General features: G+C 54.6%; 1 protein-coding gene across 2 annotated transcripts; it reads left to right on the forward strand.

Moving 5' to 3' along the window:
- The first annotated feature begins 7,587 nt into the window (after window positions 1-7,587).
- KLHL26 (kelch like family member 26) lies at window positions 7,588-23,834 on the forward strand. Of its 2 annotated transcripts, XM_050986144.1 has the most exons (3): window positions 7,588-7,666; window positions 19,296-19,478; window positions 22,113-23,834. In XM_050986144.1, the coding sequence occupies exons 1-3, from the start codon at window positions 7,620-7,622 to the stop codon at window positions 23,692-23,694; spliced, it is 1,812 nt and encodes a 603-aa protein (XP_050842101.1). In that variant the 5' UTR covers window positions 7,588-7,619; the 3' UTR covers window positions 23,695-23,834. The 2 variants fall into 2 exon arrangements, with proteins under 2 accessions (XP_050842101.1, XP_050842102.1); XM_050986145.1 differs by lacking the exon at window positions 19,296-19,478 and having other exon boundaries at window positions 7,609-7,666.
- The last annotated feature ends 544 nt before the right edge of the window (window positions 23,835-24,378 follow it).

Consider the following 24,378-nt stretch of genomic DNA (forward strand, 5'->3'; position numbering starts at 1 on the left):
TCCCGAGCTCGGAGCCAGCGGCTCCCCCGAGGAGCCCCCGTTTGCCGCGGGATGCAGAGGTGCCGGGGATGGATGCCGGCGTGCTTGGCAGGAGTCGCAGCCAAAGAAAGATCTCCAAAGGCTTGGTCTGCTCCCTGCCAGCAGCCTCCGCTGCCGGAGCACGTCCCCTGCCTGTCCCTCCCTGGGGGGTGCGATGTCACCCCCTCCCCGGTGCTGGGGAGGAGGGGAGGGGGGCTCGGCGCTCGCACGATGGGGACAGGAGGGGGTTTTCCCTAAATGGAGTGCACAGGGATGGCGTTCCCAGCTGTGTGGGAGGATGCTCTGGGCAGCCTTGGCCCTGTGGGGCTGGCATGGGAGGCACAGTGGGTGCCATGGCCACGTTTCCCAGCCCACAATGGGATTTGGGGGCTTGCACGGTGTCCTTGGCAGTGTCTTGGGGTGGGCAGAGGGGTGGGAGGGCAGGAAAAGAGGGAAGGACTGGGAGATGTAGCCCAGCATGGAACAGCTTTTGAGGTGGGCACGATGTGATGACTCAGGGGTGAAAACCCCCTGGCCAGGCCCAGGCCACCGAGTGCCCCTCAGAGGGCAGGGACAGCCCTTAGGAGGTGTCTTTGTGCTGAATTTTCACAGGGGCTGGTGCTGGGGGAGGTGGGAAGGCCCCAGATCGGGGCAGACAGCTGGCAAACCCAGCCCAGGGCGGGCAGCAGCTCCAAGCGTGTCCCCTCCTGGGATGGGAGCCTGGCTGCAGACCGTGGACAAGATCCTCGTCTTTAAACTGGAGTCAGATTCCTCACTGCTGGCTCGGGGTGCAGGAAACTGTGCCCAGGAGCAGGTGAGGAGGGACCCCACTCTAACAAGAAGGAGACGCATGAAATCCGCTGGTTCCACTCCCCCCAGCAGGCAGCCGGGGCCTTTTCCACCCGACGCCTTTTCCTTCTCTCTCCCTCTTTCGTTTGTTCACAGGGGAAGGGAAATTCCTGGTGTGTGGCCCCATCAGCCACGGGCAGGCCAGGCTGTGAGGAATCACCCTCCAGCCCCTGGTGATGGTGAGGGCACGGGGGCATCCTGAGCCCACGGTGGGTCAGGTCCTTGGGGTGAGCCTTTGTGTGCCCACGTTCACATCCGTGTGTCCATCACTGTGTCCTCGTGTCCATCACTGTGTCCTCGTGTCCATCACTGTGTCCTCATGTCCATCACTGTGTCCTCATGTCCATCTTCATGTCCTCATGTCCATCCTCCCATCCTCATGCTCACCCTGATGTCCTTGTGCCCACACTCACCCTTATGTCCACGTGTCCACGCTCACCCCTTCGTGTCCACACTCACCTCCGTGTGTCCACATGTCCAGACACAGATCCACAACTAATCCCAGATGTGTCTGTGGCAAGTAGCCTCAAAAAGTGGGGAAAATCCAGCAAGTTTCCCCCTACACCTCCACCACAGACCCCTGTGGCATCTCCCCCTTGGCTGTGGCTTGGTCTTGGTGCCAGCAGTGGTTGTGGGGGTCTCACCAGCTGTCATCAGGGTCAACACCCCCCTGGCTGCTCTTGGTGGCTGCATGGGCTGCTGTTGTCCCCTCCAGAAAATCTCAGCTGCTGGGAGCTGGCCTGGCTCCACCAGGCTCACACAATGCCTGGAGGAGCTGGGCCAGGCATGGATTTTCCTCCCCTCCTACCATCTGCTCCCTAGCGTGCCTTTGTCCCCGTTTCTCACCCCGTTCCCCTCAGGAGCACTCACAGCTCCTCATCCCAGAGCCCTGGGCCTGTCCCTCCAGGATGTCTCTGCTTGGGGACAGCACTGGGGTCCTTGGGATGCCTCAGAGGAACCCCAGGATTGGGTCAGCAGGGAGGAGAAGTCCATGTGCCAATCCCCCTTTTGATGGTTTGGGACCAATGATCCCCTTCCCACTCCATCCCAGGGGGATTCTGCAGGACACCAAGAGGTCAGGGCAGGTTTCTCATTCCTGCCTTGCAGGAGGAAGGAGGTGATGATCCTCATTCTTCCTTGAGAGTCCCCAGCCTGGGTGAAGCAGCAGGTTTGGAGCTGCAGGGCTCCTGGAGGTGATGGAAGGAGAGCCTGGGCTCTTCTCTCAGATGGGAAAGGATCTTTTCCAGCAGCTCCAGCTGCCTCTCCCTGCTCCTGGCCCAGCTCCTGCCAGCACAAAGCTGTGATCCCGAATTCCTGACCAACACTCAGAGCTGTAAATTCACTTTTAACCCCAGTGGAGATAAATCCCCATCCAGGGATGGAGCAAGGATGAGGAGGTGAGATGGGGAGCTGAACAAGGGCTCAAAGCACCTTCCTGACCCCACATGTGGAGCGGAGCCCTTTCCCTCACAAATTCTCCTTTGAATCATTCCTGGAGCCACCACAAAGCCCTCCAGGCCTTCAAAGATGGAAACCCCATGGAGCTGCTGGAACTGGGCAGAGCAGCACTGTGCCAGAGATGGAAAAACACATCCATGGGTCTCCTCTGCCCGTCCTCCTTCCTACGACCCACCCCACCGAGCCGGAGCCACGGGTGATTCAACAACAACAAAACCAAAGGAAAAACAATCTCCTGGTGCTAATGGGATTGGTTCTGTCCCTACCACGCACATTCCAGCCCGACTCCAGGGACCCTCGGGGGGGTGGGGGGGGATAATGAAGCCAAATTATTCCTTGTATTCAAATGTCAGAGCTGAGCGCGGTGCCGCCGGCCGGGCCTGGGGCAGCTGCTGGGCCCTGGCGCTGCCTGGGGAAGGGGAGCACCCTCGGAGCACAGCCAGGAGAGGCATTTTCCATCCCCTGGTCTCCATTATCACTGCTTGGAAAGCTGGGCCCCACTGGCAGGGCCGGCAGGGGCTTCGCTCCCCTGTGTTCTCCTGCCAGGTGAGGAGAGCAGCCAAGCTGAGCTTTGACTGGGTGGGTGGGAAGCAGGCTCTCCCTGGGCTGGGGTGGTGCTGCAGCACCTGGAGCCACCCCCCCTGCTTTGGGGGGTGACACGTGCTGGACACCGAGGGGACCTGCGGGATGGTGGCCTCGCCCCGGTGCCAAACGGCGCTGGGAATGGCCAGTGCTGCCAGCTGAGAGGGAGCCAGCTCCTGAGGGGGTCAGCTCTCCCTGTGGGACTGGAAGGAGCCCAAGATTCCTGCCAGAAGGTGTTGGTCCTTCCCCCAGGCCAGACCCCACATGGCTCTGTGCTCCGTGTCCTGCTCGTTCCTGCTCCTCAGGGCACAGCATTCCCACAGCCCGTGGTCCATCCCTGCTGGGTGAGGTGGCACTGCTGCTCCACAGGGTGGGGGGCACTGCCTGGGGTGGGCATCCAGCCAGAGAGCCAGGCTGGCTCTGTCCTGGCACGGAAGGGATGCTGCTCTCCTGGGGTTTTGTGCTGGTTCTCTCTGAAATTGGGGAATTTGGGACCTGTGGGGCTCAGATGCACCCCAGGATGGTGGGAGCCTACAGAGCTCATCCTGAGGGACTCAGGATCCCACATCCCTGGGGGTCTCACATCCCTGAGGGATCCCACATCCCTGGGGGTCCCAACATCCTGAGGGATCCCATATCCCTGGGGGTCCTACATCCCTGAGGGGTCCCACATCCCTGGGGGTCCCACATCCCTGAGTGTCTCACATCCCTGAGGGTCCCATATCCCTGAGGGTCCCATATCCCTGAGGGTCCCATATCCCTGAGGGTCCCACATCCCTGGGGGTCCCACATCTCTGAGGGGTCCCACATCCCTGGAGGTCTCACATCCCTGAGTGTCTCACATCCCTGAGGCTCCCACATCCCTGGGGGTCCCACATCTCTGAGGGTCTCACATCCCTGGGGGTGTCACATCCCTGGGGGTCTCACATCCCTGAGGCTCCCACATCCCTGGGGGTCCCACATCCCTGAGGGTCCCACATCTCTGAGGGTCTCACATCCCTGGCCTTGGTGGCCGCTCTCCACCATGGAATTCTCTCTCTGCCGTGGCCCTGGCAGGGGTGGAGCTGCAGGGGGAAGGAGGGGATGATCCACCTCCAGCAGCCCACAGCAGATCAAACACCTCCAAATGCATCCAAAGGGGCAGGATAAAAGGGAGGGAGGGATGGAGAAAGGTTTTTCCATCCTGCTGGCACAGCAGCCACACCCCAGCCTGTGCTCCTGACCTTCCCCAGGCTCACACTCTGCTCAGGATTACCCAGGGATTAGCAGGGAGCAGTGGAGCAGAAATCCAGAGGGAATAAAAGCAGGGAGAAGCCCTGGCACTGAGAAAGCCCACCACACCCTCAGGGCAGGCAGGAGACAGAGCTGGGATATCACCCAGGAAGGGTGAGGGAGCTCATGGCAGCCTCCTGCACGACAAGGGAAAATAAAACAGCCAAAAATGGAACAAGAATTGGGAAAATAACCCCTGTGCTGGGAAAAATCGAACAAAAATTGGGAAAAAATAAAAATAAAACCCCTGGATGCTGGTGCTGGGAGCTGTGAGGAATTCCTGCTCCTGAGCAGGACGAAATGAGGAGGGAAAGGCAGAGCTGCCAGCTCATGATTTTGTCATTACTCTCCTGGTGTTGGCTGTGGATTTTAAAGTCCAGCTGTGGGAGCCGTGGGATACACAAGAGCTTGGCTTGCGGCAAAAGGTACATGGAGAGACCTCATGTTTTGCAAAGGGAAAAAAACAAACCAAAAAAAAGGTGAAAATATGACTCAAATAGATCCTGAAGGCTTGAAATCAAGATCAGAAAGAACAAGAATGTAAATAATTTGGAGTTTATTCCTTTTTTTTTTAATACCCAGTCCAGTTAGATTTGGGATTTTTCTGGCAGACCACTGCTCTCCACAGTAGGAATTCCAGGCCTGCCTGGATGTACTGAGTGCACAGGATAAATATATTACAGTTGTGTGAGTTGCTCAGATTGCTGTGCTAACACTGGTCATAAAATTCACCTTAGATATAAGGCAGGCTGCTCGGGGAAGGGGGCTAAGTGCACTCAACAAATAACGAAGAGAAATAAAAATAAATATCAAATGGCTCATAAAATCAAACAATAATGGTAACTAAAAAGTTCCTGGATTTGTTGCCAGAGGTAAAATCCCATCAGCAATATGAAATAACAAGAAATCCCCCCCTGGGTTCCTTCTCCACATGACACAAGTCAGCACGCCTGGTCACCAGAGTCGTTATGGAATACATCTTCCTTCCAGGGTCTTTTAAATGCATTTTTCCTGCTTTGAGAGACCTTCTGGGGTTCAATTTAACTGGGATCTGGGGAACATGTGAAAGGCATTTACAGCATCCAGCCCGGCCCTGCTTTTCCTGCAGGGGAAGCAGAGGTGTAACATTCACTGCTCCCACCACTGCCCCACCTGGGATGGAGAGGGCACAGCCCTCTGGGGACAGAAATAGCTGCACTTCAAATACCAGGGTGGACCTAAAAATACCAGGGTGGACCTAAAAATACCAGGGTGGACCTAAAAATATCAGAGGGGGAGCGTTTGTTTGAAGTCTTGCACAGATCAGGGTGTGCTGCTCAGGTGAGGGGCGGCTGAGGGAGCTGGGGAAGGAGCTCAGAAGGGGAAAAGGAGGCTCAGGGGGGACCTTTGGGCTCTGTACAGCTCCCTGACAGGAGGGGACAGTTTGGGGGGTCAGGCTCAGCTCCCAGGGGACAACAGGACCAGAGGGAACAGCCTCAGGCTGGGTATTGGGGAAATGTCCTCATGGAGAGGATGGTGGGGCTCTGGAAGGGGCTGCCCAGGGAGGTTTGGAGCCCCCATGCCTGGAGGTGTTCTAGGAGCTCGTGGAGGTGGCACTCAGAGCTCTGGGCTGGGGACGAGGTAGGGCTCAGTCCCAGCTTGGACTCAGTGGTCTTGGAGGTCTTTTCCAAGCTAAATAACTCCGAGATTCCATAAAGTGACCCCCCAGAGAAAGGGGGAAGGTGTCAAATGAAGCCAAGCTGGAAGTGGGACAACCACGAGGTGTTGGGAAGGAGGGAAAGGAGCAACCCCCAAACACCAGAACAAAGCAAAGAGCCCCCCTGGAGAGGGGGGAGAGCTGGGGGGGAGCTCCTGCAGCTCCGAGCTCCAGAAGGGACAGGGGATGGAACACCAGGAGGGGCCATCCACGGCCTCTTGCCCTGCTGACATCTCCTCCTCTGTGCAGGTCGTGTCTAAAATAACAAGGCCCCGAGGTCCTGGCCGGGGTCTCCGTGTGCTGCAGCAACACAAATAGCAAATTAATAAGCACAGCTTCCCTTTCTCCCCAAGGTTTTGGGAGGCTTAATTAATGAATGTCTGTAAAACGCATTCGGAGCTGGGAATGAAATGTGCTGTGGAAATGCCAAATATTTTTAATGCTCCAGCAGATTTAGGAGGTTTAAATAAGAAAAATACACAGCTTTTCCTCTACGAAACAGATTGCTCCCCTTGAAGCAAAGAGCTCCAGAACATGAAGTTTTCATCAGGCTGACTTGAAAGGGAGTTTTCACGGCTTTCCGAGCGCGTTTATTCTCATGTACGAATTCCCCCCTTTCCCTTCTACAGATGTGGACACCGAGCATGGGAAATCAAAGAAATCTACCCCCGGCCGTTGGCAGGGCCGGCGCTATGAATAATTTCCTGATTCCCACTGATGCCTGGAATGCCCCCTCGAGCAGATGCGAGCCGGCTTTAGGAATTACACGGACCCCGCGTGGCCTCGGTGGCTTTGGGGAGAGCCGGGAGGGCTCGGATGCCGACCATGTGTGGGGACGGAGGCGGGTTTGGCACCGGGAGGCGCTGGGAGCTCCGGCGACAGGACTGCACCCTCTGGAGGGTACTGCTGCTCCTGCACGCACGGCTGCTGGCCAAAAATCCCGCTCCAGGTCCGCCCAGGTGGCCTGGCAGGAGGTTTTGTCCCCTACCAGGGCTGTCCCCGCAGTCCTGGCTGGCTGCAGATGTCCCGCAGGTGACGCTGAGCGGGTCCGCAGGTGGAATCCCGAGGGAAGGGCTGGGATTTCCAGGCTGCAGCGAAGAAGGACATCACCTGGATGATGCTCGGAGGGAAGGAGCTGGTGGCCTGTGAGGTGGTGACAGAGCCCTTCGACCCCGCAGCTGCAGGGCGGTGACATCTCCTGGGACATCCCGCGGGAAGAACCTCAAGTCCTCCCAGCCAGGAGGCAGTGACAGACCCTCAAAGTCCTCACTCGGGGGGGTGACAGAGTCCTGGTCCCCGCAGTTTGGGGGCTGACAGACCCCCGATCCCCTCGGCCATGGGGAGGTGACAGCCCCCAATCCCCCAGCCCCAGGACAGAGGTGACAGACCCCGGTCCCCCAGCCCTGCAGGGAGGTGACAGCCCCCAGTCCCCCAGCCCAGGACAGGGGTGACAGCCCCCAATCCCCCAGCCCAGGACAGAGGTGCCAGCCCCCAATCCCCCAGCCCCGGGAGCAGGTGCCAGCCCCCCAGCCCTGCAGGGAGGTGCCAGCCCCCATCCCCGGGCAGAGGTGCCAGCCCCGCTCTCGGCGGGGCGGTGACACGGCGGTGGCGGCGGGGCGGCGCCAGGCCCGGCGGGCTCGCAGCGGAGCCCGCGGCTCCCGGTCCCCGCCGCTGCTGCGCCTTTAACGCGGCAGCCCCGCTGCCTCCCCCGCGGCACCGGCGGCGGCGGCGGCGGCGCTCGGCGATGGCGGAGTCCGGAGGGGCCGAGTTCGGTGCGGAGCGGCCGAGCAGGTGAGCGGGGCCGGCGCGGCCTAGGCCGGGCAGCGGGGCCGGGCCCCATCGGCCCGCGGGGCTCCGCGCCTCCCCCGGGCCCGGCCGCACCGAGAGCCGCTGCCCGGGGGCGCTGGCGGGCGGCAGCACGGCCCGGTGCTCGGTGCCCGGTTTACCCGGTGCTCGGTGTACCCGAGGCGGGGATTGTCCTGAGCGGGCCCCGCGGGAAGGGAAGGATCGTGATGAGCAGCGACGCTGCTGCTCGTGGGGTGTGTGAGGAGGGAGGCTGAGGTTTGGGGGAAGCTCTGAAGCAGAAAATAGCGTGAATCCTATGGTGAAACCTACAGTGAATCCTATAGTGAATCCTATGGTGAAACCTACAGTGAATCCAGACAGTGAATCCTATAGTGAATCCATACAGTGAATCCAGACAGTGAATCCTTACAGTGAATCTACAGTGAATCCTTACAGTGAATCCTATAGTGAATCCTATAGTGAATCCATACAGTGAATCTACAGTGAATCCTTGCAGTGAATCCTATAGTGAATCCATACAGTGAATCTATACAGTGAATCCAGACAGTGAATCCTATAGTGAATCCTATAGTGAATCCTTACAGTGAATCCTACAGTGAATCTACACAGTGAATCCTATAGCGAATCCTCTAGTGAATCCTCTAGTGAATCCTATAGTGAATCCACCCAGTGAGTCCCACCCTGGGTCAGGTCTGTGGAGCCACCAGCTCTGTGGGTTTATGGAGACACCAGGTGTAGCACTTCCAGAGACACCCAATTTTTGGTGGTTCAGGCCCATTCTGCTGCCCCCATCCACTTTTGCTGTGCCTGCAGACCCCCAGTCCCTGATTTTGGGAGGGTTACTCAGGCTTTGAAGGGAGCACAGGGCAGGTGGTACCTGTCAGGGTGATGTGTCAGTTGGGGTGATGTGGTACCTGTCAGGGTTTTGTGGTACCTGTCAGGTTGATGTACCTGTCAGGGTTTTGTGGTACCTATCAGGGTGATGCTCTGGGTGTTGCAGGTGGTACCTGCTCACGGAGGAGTTTCTGTTCCCAGGGTTTCCCTGTCTCACCAACCTGGGTTTGTGTCGGATGGTCCTCTGGCAGTTGTGGTGTCTGTTTCAGGCAGTTGTGGTGTCTGTCTGGGGCAGTTGTGGTGTCTGTCTGTCTGTCTGGGGCAGTTGTGGTGTCTGTCTGGGACAGTTGTGGTGTCTGTCTGGGACAGTTGTGGTGTCTGTCTGTCTGGGGCAGTTGTGCTGTCTGTCTCGGGGATGTTTTGCTGCTGCTGTCTGGCTGTCACTTCTCTTCAAAGCACCGTTTATCCTCAGCTTCCAGCGCTGCCTCCTGAGATAACCCCCCGTGCGTGTCACACCGCGGAGGGGAAGCTCTCCCAGGCATTGCTCAGTCTGCAGAAGCCTCTCTGAATCCTCACCTATAGATATATTCTATTTTTTCCCCCTAATAACCATCTGTGCTCTGTGAAGCTCCGTGCTGTGTCACCTGCAGCATCTCATTTTATCCCTCTGCACCTCCCTTTCCTTTCTCAGACAGGAATCCCAGCACTTCTCACTCCAGGTGTTGGTAGCACTTCTCCCCTGGCACTTGGGAGTTCCCTGGGTGTGCAGCAGTGAGAAATGGAAGTAATTTGTTTCAGGGCTGTGATAAATCACCCAGGCTGGAGCTGCAGCAGTTTTATTCCCCCGAGCTGCAGCTCCGTCATGTTCCCTATTGCTGTGTGTTTATTTTCTTTGTTAATTTTAAAGCAAAGCCCGTTCAAGTTTGGATCCTGCTTCTTGTGGGCCGGCAGCTTAAAGGTTTTTTTTTAACTTGTTTGAAGGTGGATTTATTGGGGAAATACGAGGAGAAACCTGATGGAGGACTTTGGATGTGCTGTGGAGCATGAGGAGGATTCCAAGGGCATTCCCTGTCAGCAATGATTCCTTGTTTAAGTGAATTTTTGTACTTCTTTGCCCTCTGAGGCAGGAGGACAGAGGCTCGGGGCTCTTTCCCACATGCCATTTGGATGGTGCACTGCAGCTCCAACACCACGGGCAGAATTTCCATCTTTGGAATTGCTTCCTTGCCCGGGAGCTGCGGGGCTGCCCCGGAGCAGGAAAATTCACTTCTCTGCTGGGCTCCTGCCCTTTCATCCAACACACAACAGGCTGTGCCAGACCTGGGGACAAAAGGCCACGCTGATGGCACCAGATAAAGCCACTCCTGGCCATTGAAAAGCAAATTGTCCCAATCTTCTATTTTGAAATAAACTTGAGGTTTGGGTGGTTTTTTTTTTCCTCCTCTCTTCCTCCTTGGGTAGAATTTCATGACTTACAATTAGGTTTCATATTTTACTCCCAGCCCTCTTTATCACGTAGAGGGAGAGTTTCAGGCTGCAGAATTCACTCTGCAGCACTGGGGGTTGTGCTTTGGGATCGGGGAGAGGAAACTTGGAACCTTTTGGGACCCTCTCAGCAGGAGAAGCTTCTGTACTTGAGCCATCATTGCTGCAGCCTTGGTGAGGTGGGGCTGTGCAAAGCAGGGTCACAAAAATCTGGGAAAAAAACATCATCCCAGATGCTGGAGAGAATGTCCCTTTGCAGGCCTTTCCATGGGAATTAATTGAGGTGTCCAGAGAGCTGCTGAGGAATTAATTGGGAGTAATCCCTTGAAGCACTCACTGAAGCTGTGAAAACCAGGATGAACAGGCAAGGTCTTCTCACAAATATCTGGGGGAATGCTGACCTGAGCTTCCCAAACTTTATTCCTTCTGAGAAAGTGGTGGCAAGGAGAGAAATGTCCAGGGGGATGGAGTAAAACCACAAAGGGGGGAAGAGAAGGGCTGGGAGCCTGCCTTGCTTTGGTGTTCCTGTCATCTCCTACAGCTTCACCCTTCAATCAGGCTTGGTATTTTTTTCCCTTTTGGAGCTGAAGTGGAGTTTTTGTGGGGTTTCTATGATCTATCCTCTGCCACATGGCAAGTTTCAGACAGATTTAGTTGTTAGATCTGGTAGACGTGGTGTAAATGTTTATGCTCGAACTGAATCACTGTAAAAATAACTGCTGCCTGCTCTCACAGTGTTGGGGGTTTTATTTAGACCAAAAGTAAACTTGGGGGATGCTTTACAGGTTCCTGTCCCACCTCTGAGTGTTGTGTGGCTTTGCAAGGAGGAGCCTTGCACAGCAGGACGTGGTTAAAGCGTCTCTCCCACTTTCTCATTTATTCAGAAATGCTGGAGTTGCACAGAAATTCGGGATCTTGAAGAGAAGCTGTTCTGGTGGCCTTGGGGGGCTCTGTTCAGGGCAGGGTGGCACAAAGCCTGTGCAGGACAAAGCTGCCTGTGGAGCTGGGAGAGAAAACGATGTTGTGATGGGGACAAACCTGAGTGCAGAGGGTTCAGCTCAGGAGAGGAACGGGCTGCAAGCAGATTTGAGCTGGAATTTGATGCTGAATGCTGGAAAACACCAATTCCTTCATTTCCATGGAAGGAATGGGGGCTCTTTGTTTGCTGCTGCTCTGTGCTGTTCCATCACTTTGTGCTGCTTTTGCCTGAGCTCCCTGGCAGCTGCCAGGCTCTAATCTGGAGGGTGGAGGTGCAGGGAGGGGAGAGGAGCACCTGCTCTGCACGTACCTGCTCCTGCTCTATTGCCACACTGCCCGGGCTGTGCAATCCTGCTGCACAAACAGCCTGGCACAGGCTCTGCTCCCGGGACCTCGGGAAAAGCTGGAACTTTCCTGACTTCTCCCCAGGTGTGGAGTGGGATGCGGGTGTGGGACAAAGTGGGGAGTGGGCTCCTTGCACTGGGGACCCTGCCAGAGCTGCTGGCAGAGCTGGCATGGACTGTCCCCACAGGGAAGGTGACCCAGAGGTCACTGACCTGTGCAGAGCCCAGGCAGGTCCTGGCAGATTGTGGGATGGACATCATGCCATGGATCAGCTCTGCTGGGCTCCCAGAGCTGGCAGGTCCTGGCAGATTGTGGGATGGAGATCATGCCATGGATCAGCTCTGCTGGGCTCCCAGAGCTGGCAGGTCCTGGCAGATTGTGGGATGGAGATCATGCCATGGATCAGCTCTGCTGGGCTCCCAGAGCTGGCAGGTCCTGGCAGATTGTGGGATGGAGATCATGCCATGGATCAGCTCTGCTGGGCTCTCAGAGCTGGCAGGTCCTGGCAGATTGTGGGATGGAGATCATGCCATGGATCAGCTCTGCTGGGCTCTCAGAGCTGGCAGGTCCTGGCAGATTGTGGGATGGACATCATGCCATGGATCAGCTCTGCTGGGCTCTCAGAGCTGGCAGGTTCTGGCAGATTTTGGAGTGGAGATCATGCCATGGATCAGCTCTGCTGGGCTCCCAGAGCTGGCAGGTCCTGGCAGATTGTGGGATGGAGATCATGCCATGGATCAGCTCTGCTGGGCTCCCAGAGCTGGCAGGTCCTGGCAGATTTTGGGATGGAGATCATGCCATGGATCAGCTCTGCTGGGCTCCCAGAGCTGGCAGGTCCTGGCAGATTGTGGGATGGACATCATGCCATGGATCAGCTTGGCTCCCAGGGGTGGCAGGGTGGCACTGGAGCGGGCGCAGGGCACGAGGGCAGTGTCCAGCAGTGCCTGTGTGGCCCAGGTGACACTTTTGGGGTGGCCTTGGTGGCTCTGCTGTGCTTCCTGACACCACTAGGTGCCTCCCGGCCTTTGCACTGCTGGGAGAGGCTCGGGAGCACCCGCTGCTCCCTCGGGCTGTTCCATCAGCAGGGCACAGCTCGCATTTTTGGCTTGGTTTGGACGTGGCACCGCTCTAATTTCACTTTTTGCACTGCAGGGTTTGACCCTAAGCTGGGGAAACGTGCAGTGTTTAAGGCAGAGCTGTCAGGGAGTATTGAGTGTGTAACAAGCCCCAGCTTGGGGTGTACATGGATTTTATGGGTTGTAAACTCCACGCTCTGAGAGTCCCTGTGTGCCTGGCTCTGTCACTGCTGTCACACTGCCTCTGCCTGCCACAGTGATTTTTGTGTTTGCTCTGTTTGTTCCTGCCTCAGAGGGATTAGGTTTGGAGCTGACAAAAAATAATCATCAAGTTTGTGGGCTGGGGGAGCATCCTCCCCTTTTCAGTCGAGGTGGTGACAGGGCAGGGATGGCTGGTGAGGAGTGTCACCTCTCCAGCTGTCACCTCTTAGCTGGGACTGAGGAAAAGCCCAGGACAGGACAAAACCCTCTGTGGTAGCTCTAAATATGAAAAAAGAGAAATGGCAAATCCTTGTCATTAATCTCACTGTGACATTTTTGCCCCTCCAAGCCCTGGTGTCCAAACCTGGGGGCTCATGGACCTCTCACCTGAGAGTCCACTGCTCCTTCTGGCTGCTGAAGAACCAGCACCAAACTGCTTTTCCCACTGCATCAGCGCAAAGATGCCTCTGGCTCTGTGGCAGAAACATTTAAAAAATCTGATTCTGGGGTTTTTTGGTTCCTTTTGTTTTGTTTTTTTTTTGTTTTTTTGTTTTTCTTCCCCCCCAGAATTTTTCCTGGGTACAGCATGTCCTGCCCAGAGCCTCACGTTGGAACCCCGGGCGGTGGCAGAGTTGAACACGTTCACATCTTTCACCCTCCACTTTTTTTGCTGCTCTGTTTTACCAGGCCAGCCAGCTTTTTGACAGCCATCCAGTTTTATTAGTGCAGAAACCAAAATCCCACCTCCTTTGGCTTGCAAACAACCTCCTGATTGATGCCTGGGAGCAGAATAAAATTCGTGTGTGTCTGCTGGGCCCCGAGCGAGCCCGGCTCAGAAGAAAAGAAAAACAGAGATTTTGGAAATGTCTGAGACTTCTAAAAGCATTAAAAAAGTAATATTTAACAAATAAATAAATTGAAAAGCTTCTTGCTAGCTTTACCTTTGGGCTCCAGGGTGTCCTTGGTTCCAGCCTGGGGGAAATGGGATGCAGATAAAGAAATCAGGAGAACAGCAGGACCTGAGACAGAAAGCGCTGGAAAATGAACCAGGTGCCTCCTGGCTTCTGTGAAATCCAGCTTTAATTGCTGTTTTCATGAAGTTGCAGGGCTGAGTCAGGCCTGGGCTGGCTGGCAGTGGTCAGTGTGGGAGCCCAGCAGTGCCCAGTCCCCTGCCAGTGCTGACCAGTCCGGCTGCTGGAGGAGGAACCAGCCTCTGGGGCCCTGAAAAAACTTAAAAAACCCTTTGTTTGCTGGGCTTTGTCCTTTCTCTCTCTTAAATAGTGAATTGTTTCTTTGCTCTCCCTTTGCCAAACAATAAATTCCCTTAAATTTTGAGGCTGGAGACTTTTCAAACTTTGCTGTTGCACTTGAGGCGTTTTCCAGAGGTCCATTATTTTCACTCCTGAAACTCAGCCCCATTTGTAATCTCTTTATTTGAGCCCTGCAAATTGCCAGTCACTTTTAAACAGCGATATTAGTCTCAGGCTCTCTCCTTTTATTTATTACTTTGATGAAAGAGATGGTGTCAGGAGTGGAAAATGAGCGGAGGCAGAGGAGGGAAATGGGAGAAATTAAGGGAAGGAGTTGGAAAAGGGAACAAAGAAATCGATTAAACACTTTTTTTTTTTTCACCCATATCTTTCTTGAGGATGATTTTGTTTCGCTGGAAAACATCCCCTTCATTCAGAGTGTTAATATTTAATTAGTTGCTGATCATTAAGTGCTTCTTGTGGTTCTCTAATTTGGCCAGGAAAGGCTGTGAGTGCTGTTGGGAGCAGAAGTAGGTTAACAGGGCAGGTATTTTTGTGCCTCATCTTCCTTGCCCTCAAACTTCCAAGGAAACTCCTCGCTGTGCCTTCTTAGAGGGATGCAAAGGCCACAGGAACATTCTCCCCAAATCCCAGCTGAGAGTCTGGGAAGCAGCAAATCCGCAGGGAAGGGCTCAGCCTTTCTGCCCTAACGTAGCATTTGTGAGTGTGAAGTGCTGAAAACTCATTTTCATCATTTGGGCATGTGATATAAAGCCTCAGGATCTGAAATATTACAGTCACCATGGCTACCAGTGACTTATCTGAGGGAGTTTGACTTTTGTTTTGATTTTAAGTGTCTTAATTGTAGTTTAAAAATCAGAATCTAAATGTGTTTTTTTACTTGGGCATGAAACTAAAGGCATTAAATGATTTGCATTATTAAAATATCTATAATGCTGCCTGTCAAAGGTTCCTAAAGAAAGGCCTTAATATTCATACCTTATGTTCTAAATAAAGTTACTCTCCAGCTTTATGGGAGTTCTGCTTCTCTCACCACAAAAAATCCCTTGCAGGTGCCTTGCTGGCTATTCTGCAATCCCAGCTCTTTTTGTTTAGCCTTGGAAAAGCTGTGCCACTCCATGCCTGGTGCTTTTCCACACATTCTGCTGCTTTTCCCCCTTCCCCTCCTGTCCCCCAGCCCTTCCCTGCAGGGTCCCACCTCTGGAGCTGGCGCTTATGGAAGAGTTTGGCTGTTGGAAGTTTGCCCTGCTCAGGAATCCTGCCAAACCCCCTCCAGTTTCTCCTGGATGAAAAATTACCCAGCACCACCTGCCCAAAGAGTGGGAAAATGTGGGGATGCTGAGCTGGGATGGAGAGCACCAAAGTGCCCCTCCTTCCATGTTGTAAAAGAAGAGGAGGAACACGACAGGCAGATTTTTCTCCCTTAATTCAATCACTAAAATGTTACAATCTGTCCTGCTCTAATTCTCTCCACTTGTACTCGAGCAGTGGTTGCAAACATGCTGAAATATGAACTCATGCTTGGTAAGCCTTTAATTCCAGCTTTGATGTTTTTAATCATCAGCACAGATTTGGTAAAAATGATTCATTAGCTCGAAACTCATCTCGGCTTCCACGTGACGCCGTGGGGAACGGAGGAGGCAGCGCCAGGGGCCGCTTGTTCTTGGGATGTTCTTTGTGCCTGAGCTGATTCTTGAAGTGTGGCCCTCAACATCTCCGCTTCAGAGGCCTCTGGGGTGTCCAGGTGCCTCCTCTCTGCATCTGGTTTTGGTCAAAACCCGAGCGTTCCTTGCTGGGAAATGCGTGAGCAGAGCCCGAGCTGGGTGAGCCGGGGGTGAGGGCTCCTCTCTGGGTGCAGCAGCAGGAGCATTTCTGGCCCTGTTTGCCTTCCCTGCCTGCAACCACTCCCTTAACCCTCTCTGGGACACCTCCACGCCCTCCCCAGCGCCAGGGTTCAGCCCAGGGTTGGTTTCCCCCACTCTGAGCTCTACCCTGAGCGCAGAGGATTGGAAGCAATCTGGCTGCAGAGCAGCGGCTGGAGACAAATCCTCAATCCCACTACTTGTTCCTGGCTGCAACTGGGGTACCAGGGATGTTCCCAGGGATGTTCCCAGGGATGTTCCCAGAGCCTCTGAGGCTGCTGCCCAAGAGGCATCGCCCTCCTGGCTCGCTGCTGTCGGATTCCAGCTGCCCCCGCCGTGCGTGCCATGGATATAAAGCTCCCTTTGACAGCTGTTCCCATATGGAAAGTGGGAATCCCATTCTGCAAAGGCACCTTTGTGCCCATAGAGCCACCAGAGAGGCCCTGCTGGTGGCAGGGTGTTGGGCTCTCTGCCGTGGGGTGTTGGGCTCTCTGCTGTGGGGTGTTGGGGTCTCTGCCATTGGGATGCCCACCGTGGGTGTGATTTTTGTGTCCTGCGTTTTTCCAACGGAGAAATTCGGCTGCAGCCCCACAACTGACCCCACTCTGAGCCGAGCTGTTGAAGGACTCTCTGCCCAGTGAAACTCCATCTTTTTGAGGACAAAGAGGAGCATCCCAAGGAAAATTCCAGAAGCTCTCCAGCCCTGCCTCTCGAGGAAAGGGAAGCAGAGGAATAAACACTTTCTCCCTGTTGTGCTGAAAGGCTTTTATCTCCCGGGGCACGTTCTGAGCTGCGAGGAGGAGGAGGAGACAAAACTCTTCCCAAGTTTTTGTCTTCCAGGCTGTTCCTGCTGTAACAAATTGTTAAGCAACAAGTACACGGCATTTGGAGATCTGGGATGAGATAGCGACAGCCTCACAAAGGCGCTCTCACATGTTCAAGGCTTCCTTTTGTGCTCCGGGGTTTTATATATTTATTTTTCACTCTCTGGCATCCAACTGCTGCTCCTCTTCTTCCTCCATTCCCCGTGCTGGGGTGGGAGCCAAGGCCGTGGATTCAGGCGTGCTCCCATGCCCAGCCAAGCCTGCTCTTATCACAAATCCCTTTTTTCTCCCCGCAGAGCAAACACCTCTTGGTGCTGTTCTCTCACCTCTCCTCCTCCCTCTTTGTTTTCCATAAATCCCTTATTTGATTTTTCATGCTTTGTGTGGATTTTGTTTTGTTTCCAGCTTTTTTTTTCCCCCTCCTTAAAATCCTTTTGGGTTTTTTTCCCCTCCCTAAAATCTTTTTTTTTTTTTTTTTTTTTTTTTTTTACTGGACATTAGCGATGCTTTTCTTTTGTTTTACTTTGTTTTTTTTTCCTCCTTCAGGGTATTGTGTAATCATTGGATCCTTTTATTCTATCCCTGTAAATAGACAAAGGAGCCAGAACACTGAGTTTTTCCTGGAGTAGCTCTTCCATTACCTGTTGAAGTGAATCCCAAATCCAAACACCTTTATTCTACACAGATGGGCCAACCTGCCCTGAGCTAATCCTGTAAAACTGAATTGAGGAGAAGGAAGAATAAAAGGAATATTTGTGCAGGTGATGCTCATTGTTTGAACCTGTGCTGCCTGTGGATCCAGGGACAGCATTCCCATAGGGATGAACCCCAAGGCTGGGAAGAGGAATGTTTGAAATCAATACCAAAAAAAAACCCCCAAAAAATGGAGGAAAATTCCCATGAGGAGACTCCTGCAGAGATGGAGTGTGACAGAGTGACAACAACTCAGGACTTTGGGCTCCTGCTGGATCCATCCCTGTGGATTTTACCTGTCCAGCCTGGAGCTGTGGCTTTTGTGCTGCTGCTGGACCTTTCCTCCTTCCTCCCCCAGCAAATCCAGGTTCCAGAGAGCAGAGAGGGAAAGGGGTTGGACGTGCTGAGAATCCCTCCAATCTCTTCCCTCTTTTTTCCTCGGGAAGAGGAGGAGTGGACAGACATTTCTTGGCTTGCAGAGTGTGGATAAAGGTCCTGTCAGCAGCTGCCTTTTTGCTAATCCTTTTTATTCCAGCCAGGAATACTCCACGCTCTGCTCTGAGGCTCTTTAGAGTGCTGTGATTTTAGGGTGGGGGTTTCAGACCAGCCCACCCCAGCTGAGCACCACCAGCCATCCCAGTAGGAGCTCCCATGGATTTTGAGGCGCATTCCCAAGCCTGAGGAGCTCGAACCAGCCTGCCAAGGTTTGCTTTGTGCATCCCAGCGAGCTCCAGAGCTCCCAGTGCTCTGATGGACATCCCAGATTTCCCCTGGCTCCCTCTCCCTAAAGCTTGCAGGAAATTGCAACCCGATAGGAGCAGCCCTGTCCCTTGTCCCTCATTGTTTGAGGATTGTTTACATCCCCTTTTTTTGTTATCCCATCTCCCTGACTCTTCCCTGACCTCGCCGGCTCCTTTGGTCCATTGTGTGTGGCTGTTGTTGTTCCAGGGAGTTCTTAGGGAGGAGGGTTGGAGCAAACCCTGGGATTACTCAACCCAGCCTACTCCTTTTTGGCTCCCTTGCTTTATTCCACCTAAATAATAATAATAGTGATGATAATTCCCTCTAAGTGCACTCTCCCACTGTGGATTTGGGAGCAGCTCACACACCTTCCCAGCCTCGGGATAATCTCCTTGGGATTTTTTATTGAGGTCACGTTTTCCATGAAACATTCCTCAAAAATGCAGGGACCAAGCAGCAGGATGCTCCTGGAAACATCCTGAATATTGATCCCTGTGTTTTCTCCCCAGGAGCACACAGCATCTCCATCCTGAAAAGTCGGTCAGAGCTGGATTAAATTTCACAAATGGATTTGGCATTTCCCACGAGCGGGCTCAGGGAATCCTGCAGTGGATCCTGCTCTTTGCAGAGCATCCCCCAGGCTGTTCCCCTGGAGCAGGGCTCCTGCTGTTCCCACTGACAAGTGCATCTGAGGGCAGGCAGATCCCGGGATGCTGCTGGGGAACACGTGTGAGAGGCACTGGGAAAAGCAGGGAGATGTTTGTGCTGGGAGGGGACTGTTGACAGTGCAGCTCCAACAGCTGACGTTATCCAGGGCAGCCAGTGCCGTGCAATATTTTGCTTTTTGCTCCTCTCCTGGGGGGTCAGGCAGAAGGGAAGGATCAAATGGGGCTGGCAGGGTTGTCCTTGGCTGGAGCAGGGAATCCAGCAGCTGCAGGCAGGGAAGGTGGTGAGGAGAAGCAGCAACTGTGCCGTGGTTGAAGTGGAGGTCAGGGTGGACTCTGGGGCAGCCTAGAGTGGAGACACCAACATTCCTTGGAGGTTGTGGCCCCAGGGGATGTCTGGGTGGTGTCTGGAGCTCCATGTGTGCTGCAGGGTTGTGGCAGTGCCAGAGGATGTCTGGAAAACGTGGAAGTGTTTTGTGCTGGGAGAAGGGAGCTCGAGGTGTTCTCTGGGTGGCTGTTGAGGTGGGAATTTGCCTTCCAGCTGGTGCCAGTTCCCGTGTGTCCCCATCTGGCTGGGTGGGGGTATCTGACATTCTGTGTTCATTTCAAACCAGCCTGTCTCTCTTGTTCTGTTTTTAGCATGGCTGACAAGAACAGCACCCTGAAATGCACGTTCTCTGCTCCTGGCCACAGCACCACGCTGCTGCAGGGACTGGCCTCGCTCCGAGCCCAGGCTCAGCTGCTTGATGTCATCCTCACTATAAATAATGAAGTGTTTCAGGTTCATAAAGTTGTCTTGGCTGCCTGCAGTGACTATTTCAGGTGAGATTCCCATAGGGAAGCAGGCACTTTCACCTTTCCTGTGGATTTGCTGTCTTCCCATCCTGCCTGCCCCCACCTCCCCACCACACCCCAAAAGTCCCACCCTACAGAAGCCTTTGGAGATCTGGTTTGCTCCACGGGTGTCCTGCAGGCAGGTAGAGGTTCAGGATCAGTCCCTCTGCACTCAGGTTTGTTCAGCTGCAGCTGCTGGGCCGAGGCAGGAGCCCCAAAATCAGGTTTTGACCCCACCTGGGCAGGTGTTGGTGCTGCTTTTGCTGTTGGAGCCACTTGAGCTGATTTGGAAGTGGCAGTGAGGCTCCAAAATGAGGCATCCCATCCTCCTGTTCTCTTCAGCCACTTCTGCTCTGTCTGTGGGGCTCCCTGCCCCTGGGCTGAGAGCACCACGTGTGGTCCCAGAAGGTCTGGGAGAATTGTCCCAGCTGGTGTGGGCTGAAAACCGAAGCACTTCGAGGAGTTCCTGCAGCCAAATTAATGCAGAGGGAGCCAATTGCAGGGCAGGGAATTCAGTCCTGAGTGAAAATAGGAGTTCCATCCATCTTGCCTCTGTCACTGAATTGTGGTTGAGGTTGGAGAAGATCTCCAAGGTCATCAAGTTCAACCTTGTCACCAGCCCAGAGCACTGAGTGCCATGTCCAGGAATTCCTTGGACACCTCCAGGGATGGGGGCTCCAAACTGAGCAGGCACAAAATCCATCCTGGAGCTGCTCTCCCCAGCTGCTGATGGCACTGGTTTGTTCCTCCCTGCTGGGTGCAGGGCCACTGCCAGGGTGCTTTCACTGTCAGAATTTAATTGCTGAGTGGGTTCCTCCTCAGAACTTCAGTGGTGCTCCAGAAGGTTGTCCTGGGGAACAATGGCAGAATAATCCAGATTTTGAAAACACTCTGTGTTTTTTTTGTTTTTTTTTTCCTGCAGGAAGGGGGAGGGAAAAGAGTGAAATTGAGGCATTTATATAATCAGCATTTTAGAACCATAACACTTTGGAAGGGAATTGAGCATTCTAGTGGATGATTTGTCTTCAGCATGGCAACAATAAAGGCTTTCCTCTCCCTGCTCAGCTGGTGCAGGAGCACACACGTGGCTGGGTGTCCTCAGGGGTGAGGGATCAGGGCTGGGACAGGGGATGTGCTGGGATTTCTGCAGAATGCTCTCATCTGCTGCACGGACAAATAATTGGGAACAGCGTTCCTGGTCACTGGGTTACAGCAGGCTGATCTCACGTGCAGATATTTCCTTATTGAGCTCATTTAGGATTTCTTGGGTTTATGCTGGAAGGCAGCAGGTTTTCTAGCCTGGTTTGGACAGGAAACTTGGACCTCCTGTCTTTTGACAGCGTTCCCAAGATATTCCTTTATTCCCTTGTCCATGCAGGGTCTGCTCAGCATTTTTTGGGGCTGACTCTCACCTTGGAGTCGGCACAGGCAGCTCTGGTGACACCATGGGTTTACCTTTCCCATGGAAAAGAGCAGGTGGAAAAAAAACAGCCCCAAAAGTGCAGTTTTCAGACCTTTTGTGTGACATTTCGTGGATTGCTGGGACGGGTGTGCAGTGGCAGGGAGTGGTGTCACTCCACGTCACCCCGTGTCACTCCATGTCACCTGCTCTGACTTTGCCTGACCCACAACTGCTCTGCCACTGCTCCTTGAGCACCATGGGGTGCAAACCTCCACCCCCAGCCACCCCTGGGCAACAAAACCCTCCTGGAACCAGGGCTGGGAATGGCCCAAAGGGGCAAAAAGGGCCCAAAGGGGCAAAAAGGGCCCAAACCCCACAAGTGCAGCCCCATCCCCATCCCGCCCCCGGCGCTGGGAGCTGCAGCCTCGCAGGGCTGGGTGTGGAATGTGCTTCCTGTGGAATTGAGGAGCCTCCCCAGGAGGTGATCCAGGGCCCGAGCTCTGCGTGGCCCAGGCGAGCGATGTGCTCGCAGCTGTGCTGTAACTGAGCCTTTCCCCCCCATTTTTGTTTAATTGCCTGTCAGCCCCCTGCTGCAGGGGCTGCAGCTCCCATTTTTCCAGGCCTTGGGAGGGAGCCTTGGAGGGGAGGTTCTGCTGGAAGACCAAAGCTGTTCATGAGATGTGTTGCACCTGCAATTTTTGAGCCATTTCGTAGTTCCCTGCGAGGTAACAGGATCACAGGGCCTAAAGGTTTTGCTGCCAGGAATCACTGGCCTTCCACCACAGGTGTGTTCCTTCCTTGTGCCCCCAAATCTTCAACCTAAACCCCCTCAGAGTACAGCTGCCAGTCTCTGCTGCCTCAGATCCCGTGGGATCCTTTTTGGTTGGATTCTTTGGTGTCCAGAATTGTTCACTCCCTGCTCTGGCAGCTCTGCCTCTTCCTGGAGCTTGGTCCTGTGGTCTGCTCCTATTCCTGCTGCCAGCGGGATTGAAAAACTTCTCCAGTTGCTGAATATTCCTCCTCAGTGCACTGTTTATGCAAGCCTTATGTAAGTCATTGCACACTCTCATTTCTCCTGGCTCGTAGAGATTTAACCTTGATTTATTCCCCCCTTTCCCCACCCCGAGAGAATCAGAGTGTTCAATAAAATCCAATTCCGAGGTGCTGCATCTCTTGCTGAAGCAGGGGGGGATTTTTGTGTTTGTGTTGCTGACCTGCAGGGCCATGTTCACGGGCGGGATGAGAGAAGCCAGCCAGGACGTGATCGAGCTCAAAGGCGTGTCCGCCAAGGGCCTGAAGCACATCATCGACTTCGCCTACAGCGCCGAGGTCACCCTGGACCTCGACTGCATCCAGGACGTGCTGGGAGCCGCCGTCTTCCTGCAGATGGTGCCGGTGGTGGAGCTGTGCGAGGAGTTCCTCAAGTCGGCCATGAGCGTGGAGACGTGCCTCAACATCGGCCAGATGGCCACCACCTTCAGCTTGGCCTCCCTCAAGGAATCCGTGGACGCCTTCACCTTCAGGCACTTCCTGCAGATCTCAGAGGAGGAGGATTTCCTCCACCTGCCCCTGGAGCGCCTGGTGTTCTTCCTGCAGAGCAACAAACTCAAGAGCTGCAGCGAGATCGAGCTGTTCCGCGCCGCCGTGCGCTGGCTGCAGTTCGAGCCCGCGCGCCGCGCCAGCGCCAGCCAGGTGCTCTGCCACATCCGCTTCCCGCTCATGAAGTCCTCGGAGCTGGTGGACAGCGTGCAGACCCTGGACATCATGGTGGAGGACGTGCTGTGCCGCCAGTACCTGCTGGAGGCCTTCAACTACCAGATCCTGCCCTTCCGGCAGCACGAGATGCAGTCGCCGCGCACGGCCATCCGCTCGGACGTGCTGTCCCTCGTCACCTTCGGCGGCACGCCCTACACCGACAACGACCGCACCGTCAGCTCCAAGGTCTTCTGCCTGCCCGACGCCGGCGGGCGCCAGTTCCGCGAGCTGACCGAGATGGAGGTGGGCAGCAGCCACTCCTGCGTGGCCGTGCTGGACAACTTTGTCTACCTGGTGGGAGGGCAGCAGCTGCAGTACCGCAGTGGGGAGGGCGCCGTGGACGTTTCCTATCGCTACGACCCTCACCTCAACCAGTGGCTGCGCATCCAGGCCATGCAGGAGAGCAGGATCCAGTTCCAGCTCAACGTCCTGCGCGGGATGGTTTACGCCACCGGCGGCCGCAACCGCTCGGGCAGCCTGGCCTCGGTGGAGAAGTACTGCCCCAAGGACAACGAGTGGACCTACGTGTGCTCCCTGAAGCGCAGGACGTGGGGCCACGCCGGGGCCACGGTGGGGGACAAGCTCTACATCTCGGGGGGCTACGGAATCTCCGTGGAGGACAAGAAGGCCCTGCACTGCTACGACCCCGCCGCAGATCAGTGGGAGTTCAAGACGCCCATGAACGAGCCCAGGGTGCTGCATGCCATGGTCAGTGCCAACAGCAGGATTTACGCCCTGGGAGGTCGCATGGACCACGTGGATCGGTGTTTCGACGTCCTGGCCGTGGAATATTACGTCCCCGAGACGGACCAGTGGACCACGGTGAGCCCCATGCGTGCGGGGCAGTCGGAGGCCGGCTGCTGCCTCCTGGAAAAAAAGATTTACATCGTGGGGGGCTACAACTGGCACCTGAACAACGTGACCAGCATCGTGCAGGTCTACAACACCGAGACGGACGAGTGGGAGAGGGACTTGCACTTCCCAGAGTCTTTTGCTGGCATCGCCTGTGCCCCCGTCATCCTCCCGCAGGTGACGAGCCAGAGGTGACTCCCGGGGACTCGGCTGGGGGAGAGGGAAGGACAGAACAGCTCCAAAAAGTTCCTGCTGGGGAGTGCTGGCAAGTTGGTTCTGTCAGCCAGCAGGGCAGACTGAGCAGATGTTACAGCTGGGAAAAGCTTTTCTCTCCTCTCTCAGCCTTTTTTTTGGCCGGGGGTGCATTTTGCCAATTTTTCGTATTTTTAACGGCGCCACGCACTGCAAACATTGGCAGCTCAGGAGTCACTCAGCACTGGGGTCTTGTTTCCAAGAGATCAGGTGAGGGGTTTTTATCAATAGCTCCAAAAATAAAAATCATCGTGCGTTGTTTTGTTGGTTTTTTAGCAAACAAACAAACAAAACCAAAACCAAAACCTGTGTAACACACTGACCTCCAGAAGCAATAAAAGGACAGAGGGAGCTACAAGAGCTCAGGTGCTTGGATTGGGAAGGCAAATCCCTGTTTTTCAGAGGTGACTTTTCCTTTTTTTTTCCCTTCCTGAACAAGGGAATATTTATCCCTGCACACCTCTGGTCTTCACTGCTTGGATCACGCTGCAGTTCCTCACCCCCTCCAGCTCCTCTAGTGCAGAAATTCTCCCTTAATTGGGTTTGCAGCACTAAAGCCATGGTGAAAGCTTGATTATATATAAACAGGCGTGATTATTTGGGTTTAGAAGTGCCAAAAATTTGTCT

The sequence above is a fragment of the Serinus canaria genome, chromosome 28 (assembly GCF_022539315.1).
Source record: "Serinus canaria isolate serCan28SL12 chromosome 28, serCan2020, whole genome shotgun sequence".
Lineage (NCBI taxonomy): Eukaryota > Metazoa > Chordata > Aves > Passeriformes > Fringillidae > Serinus > Serinus canaria.

Coding starts and splice junctions, on each gene's coding strand:
- KLHL26 (XM_050986144.1), top strand. CDS start 7,620: ATGGCGGAGTCCGGAGGGGCCGAGTTCGGTGCGGAGCGGCCGAGCAG. Junction 7,667..19,295: donor GGTGCGGAGCGGCCGAGCAG/GTGAGCGGGGCC, acceptor TTCTGTTTTTAG/CATGGCTGACAAGAACAGCA. Junction 19,479..22,112: donor GCCTGCAGTGACTATTTCAG/GTGAGATTCCCA, acceptor GCTGACCTGCAG/GGCCATGTTCACGGGCGGGA.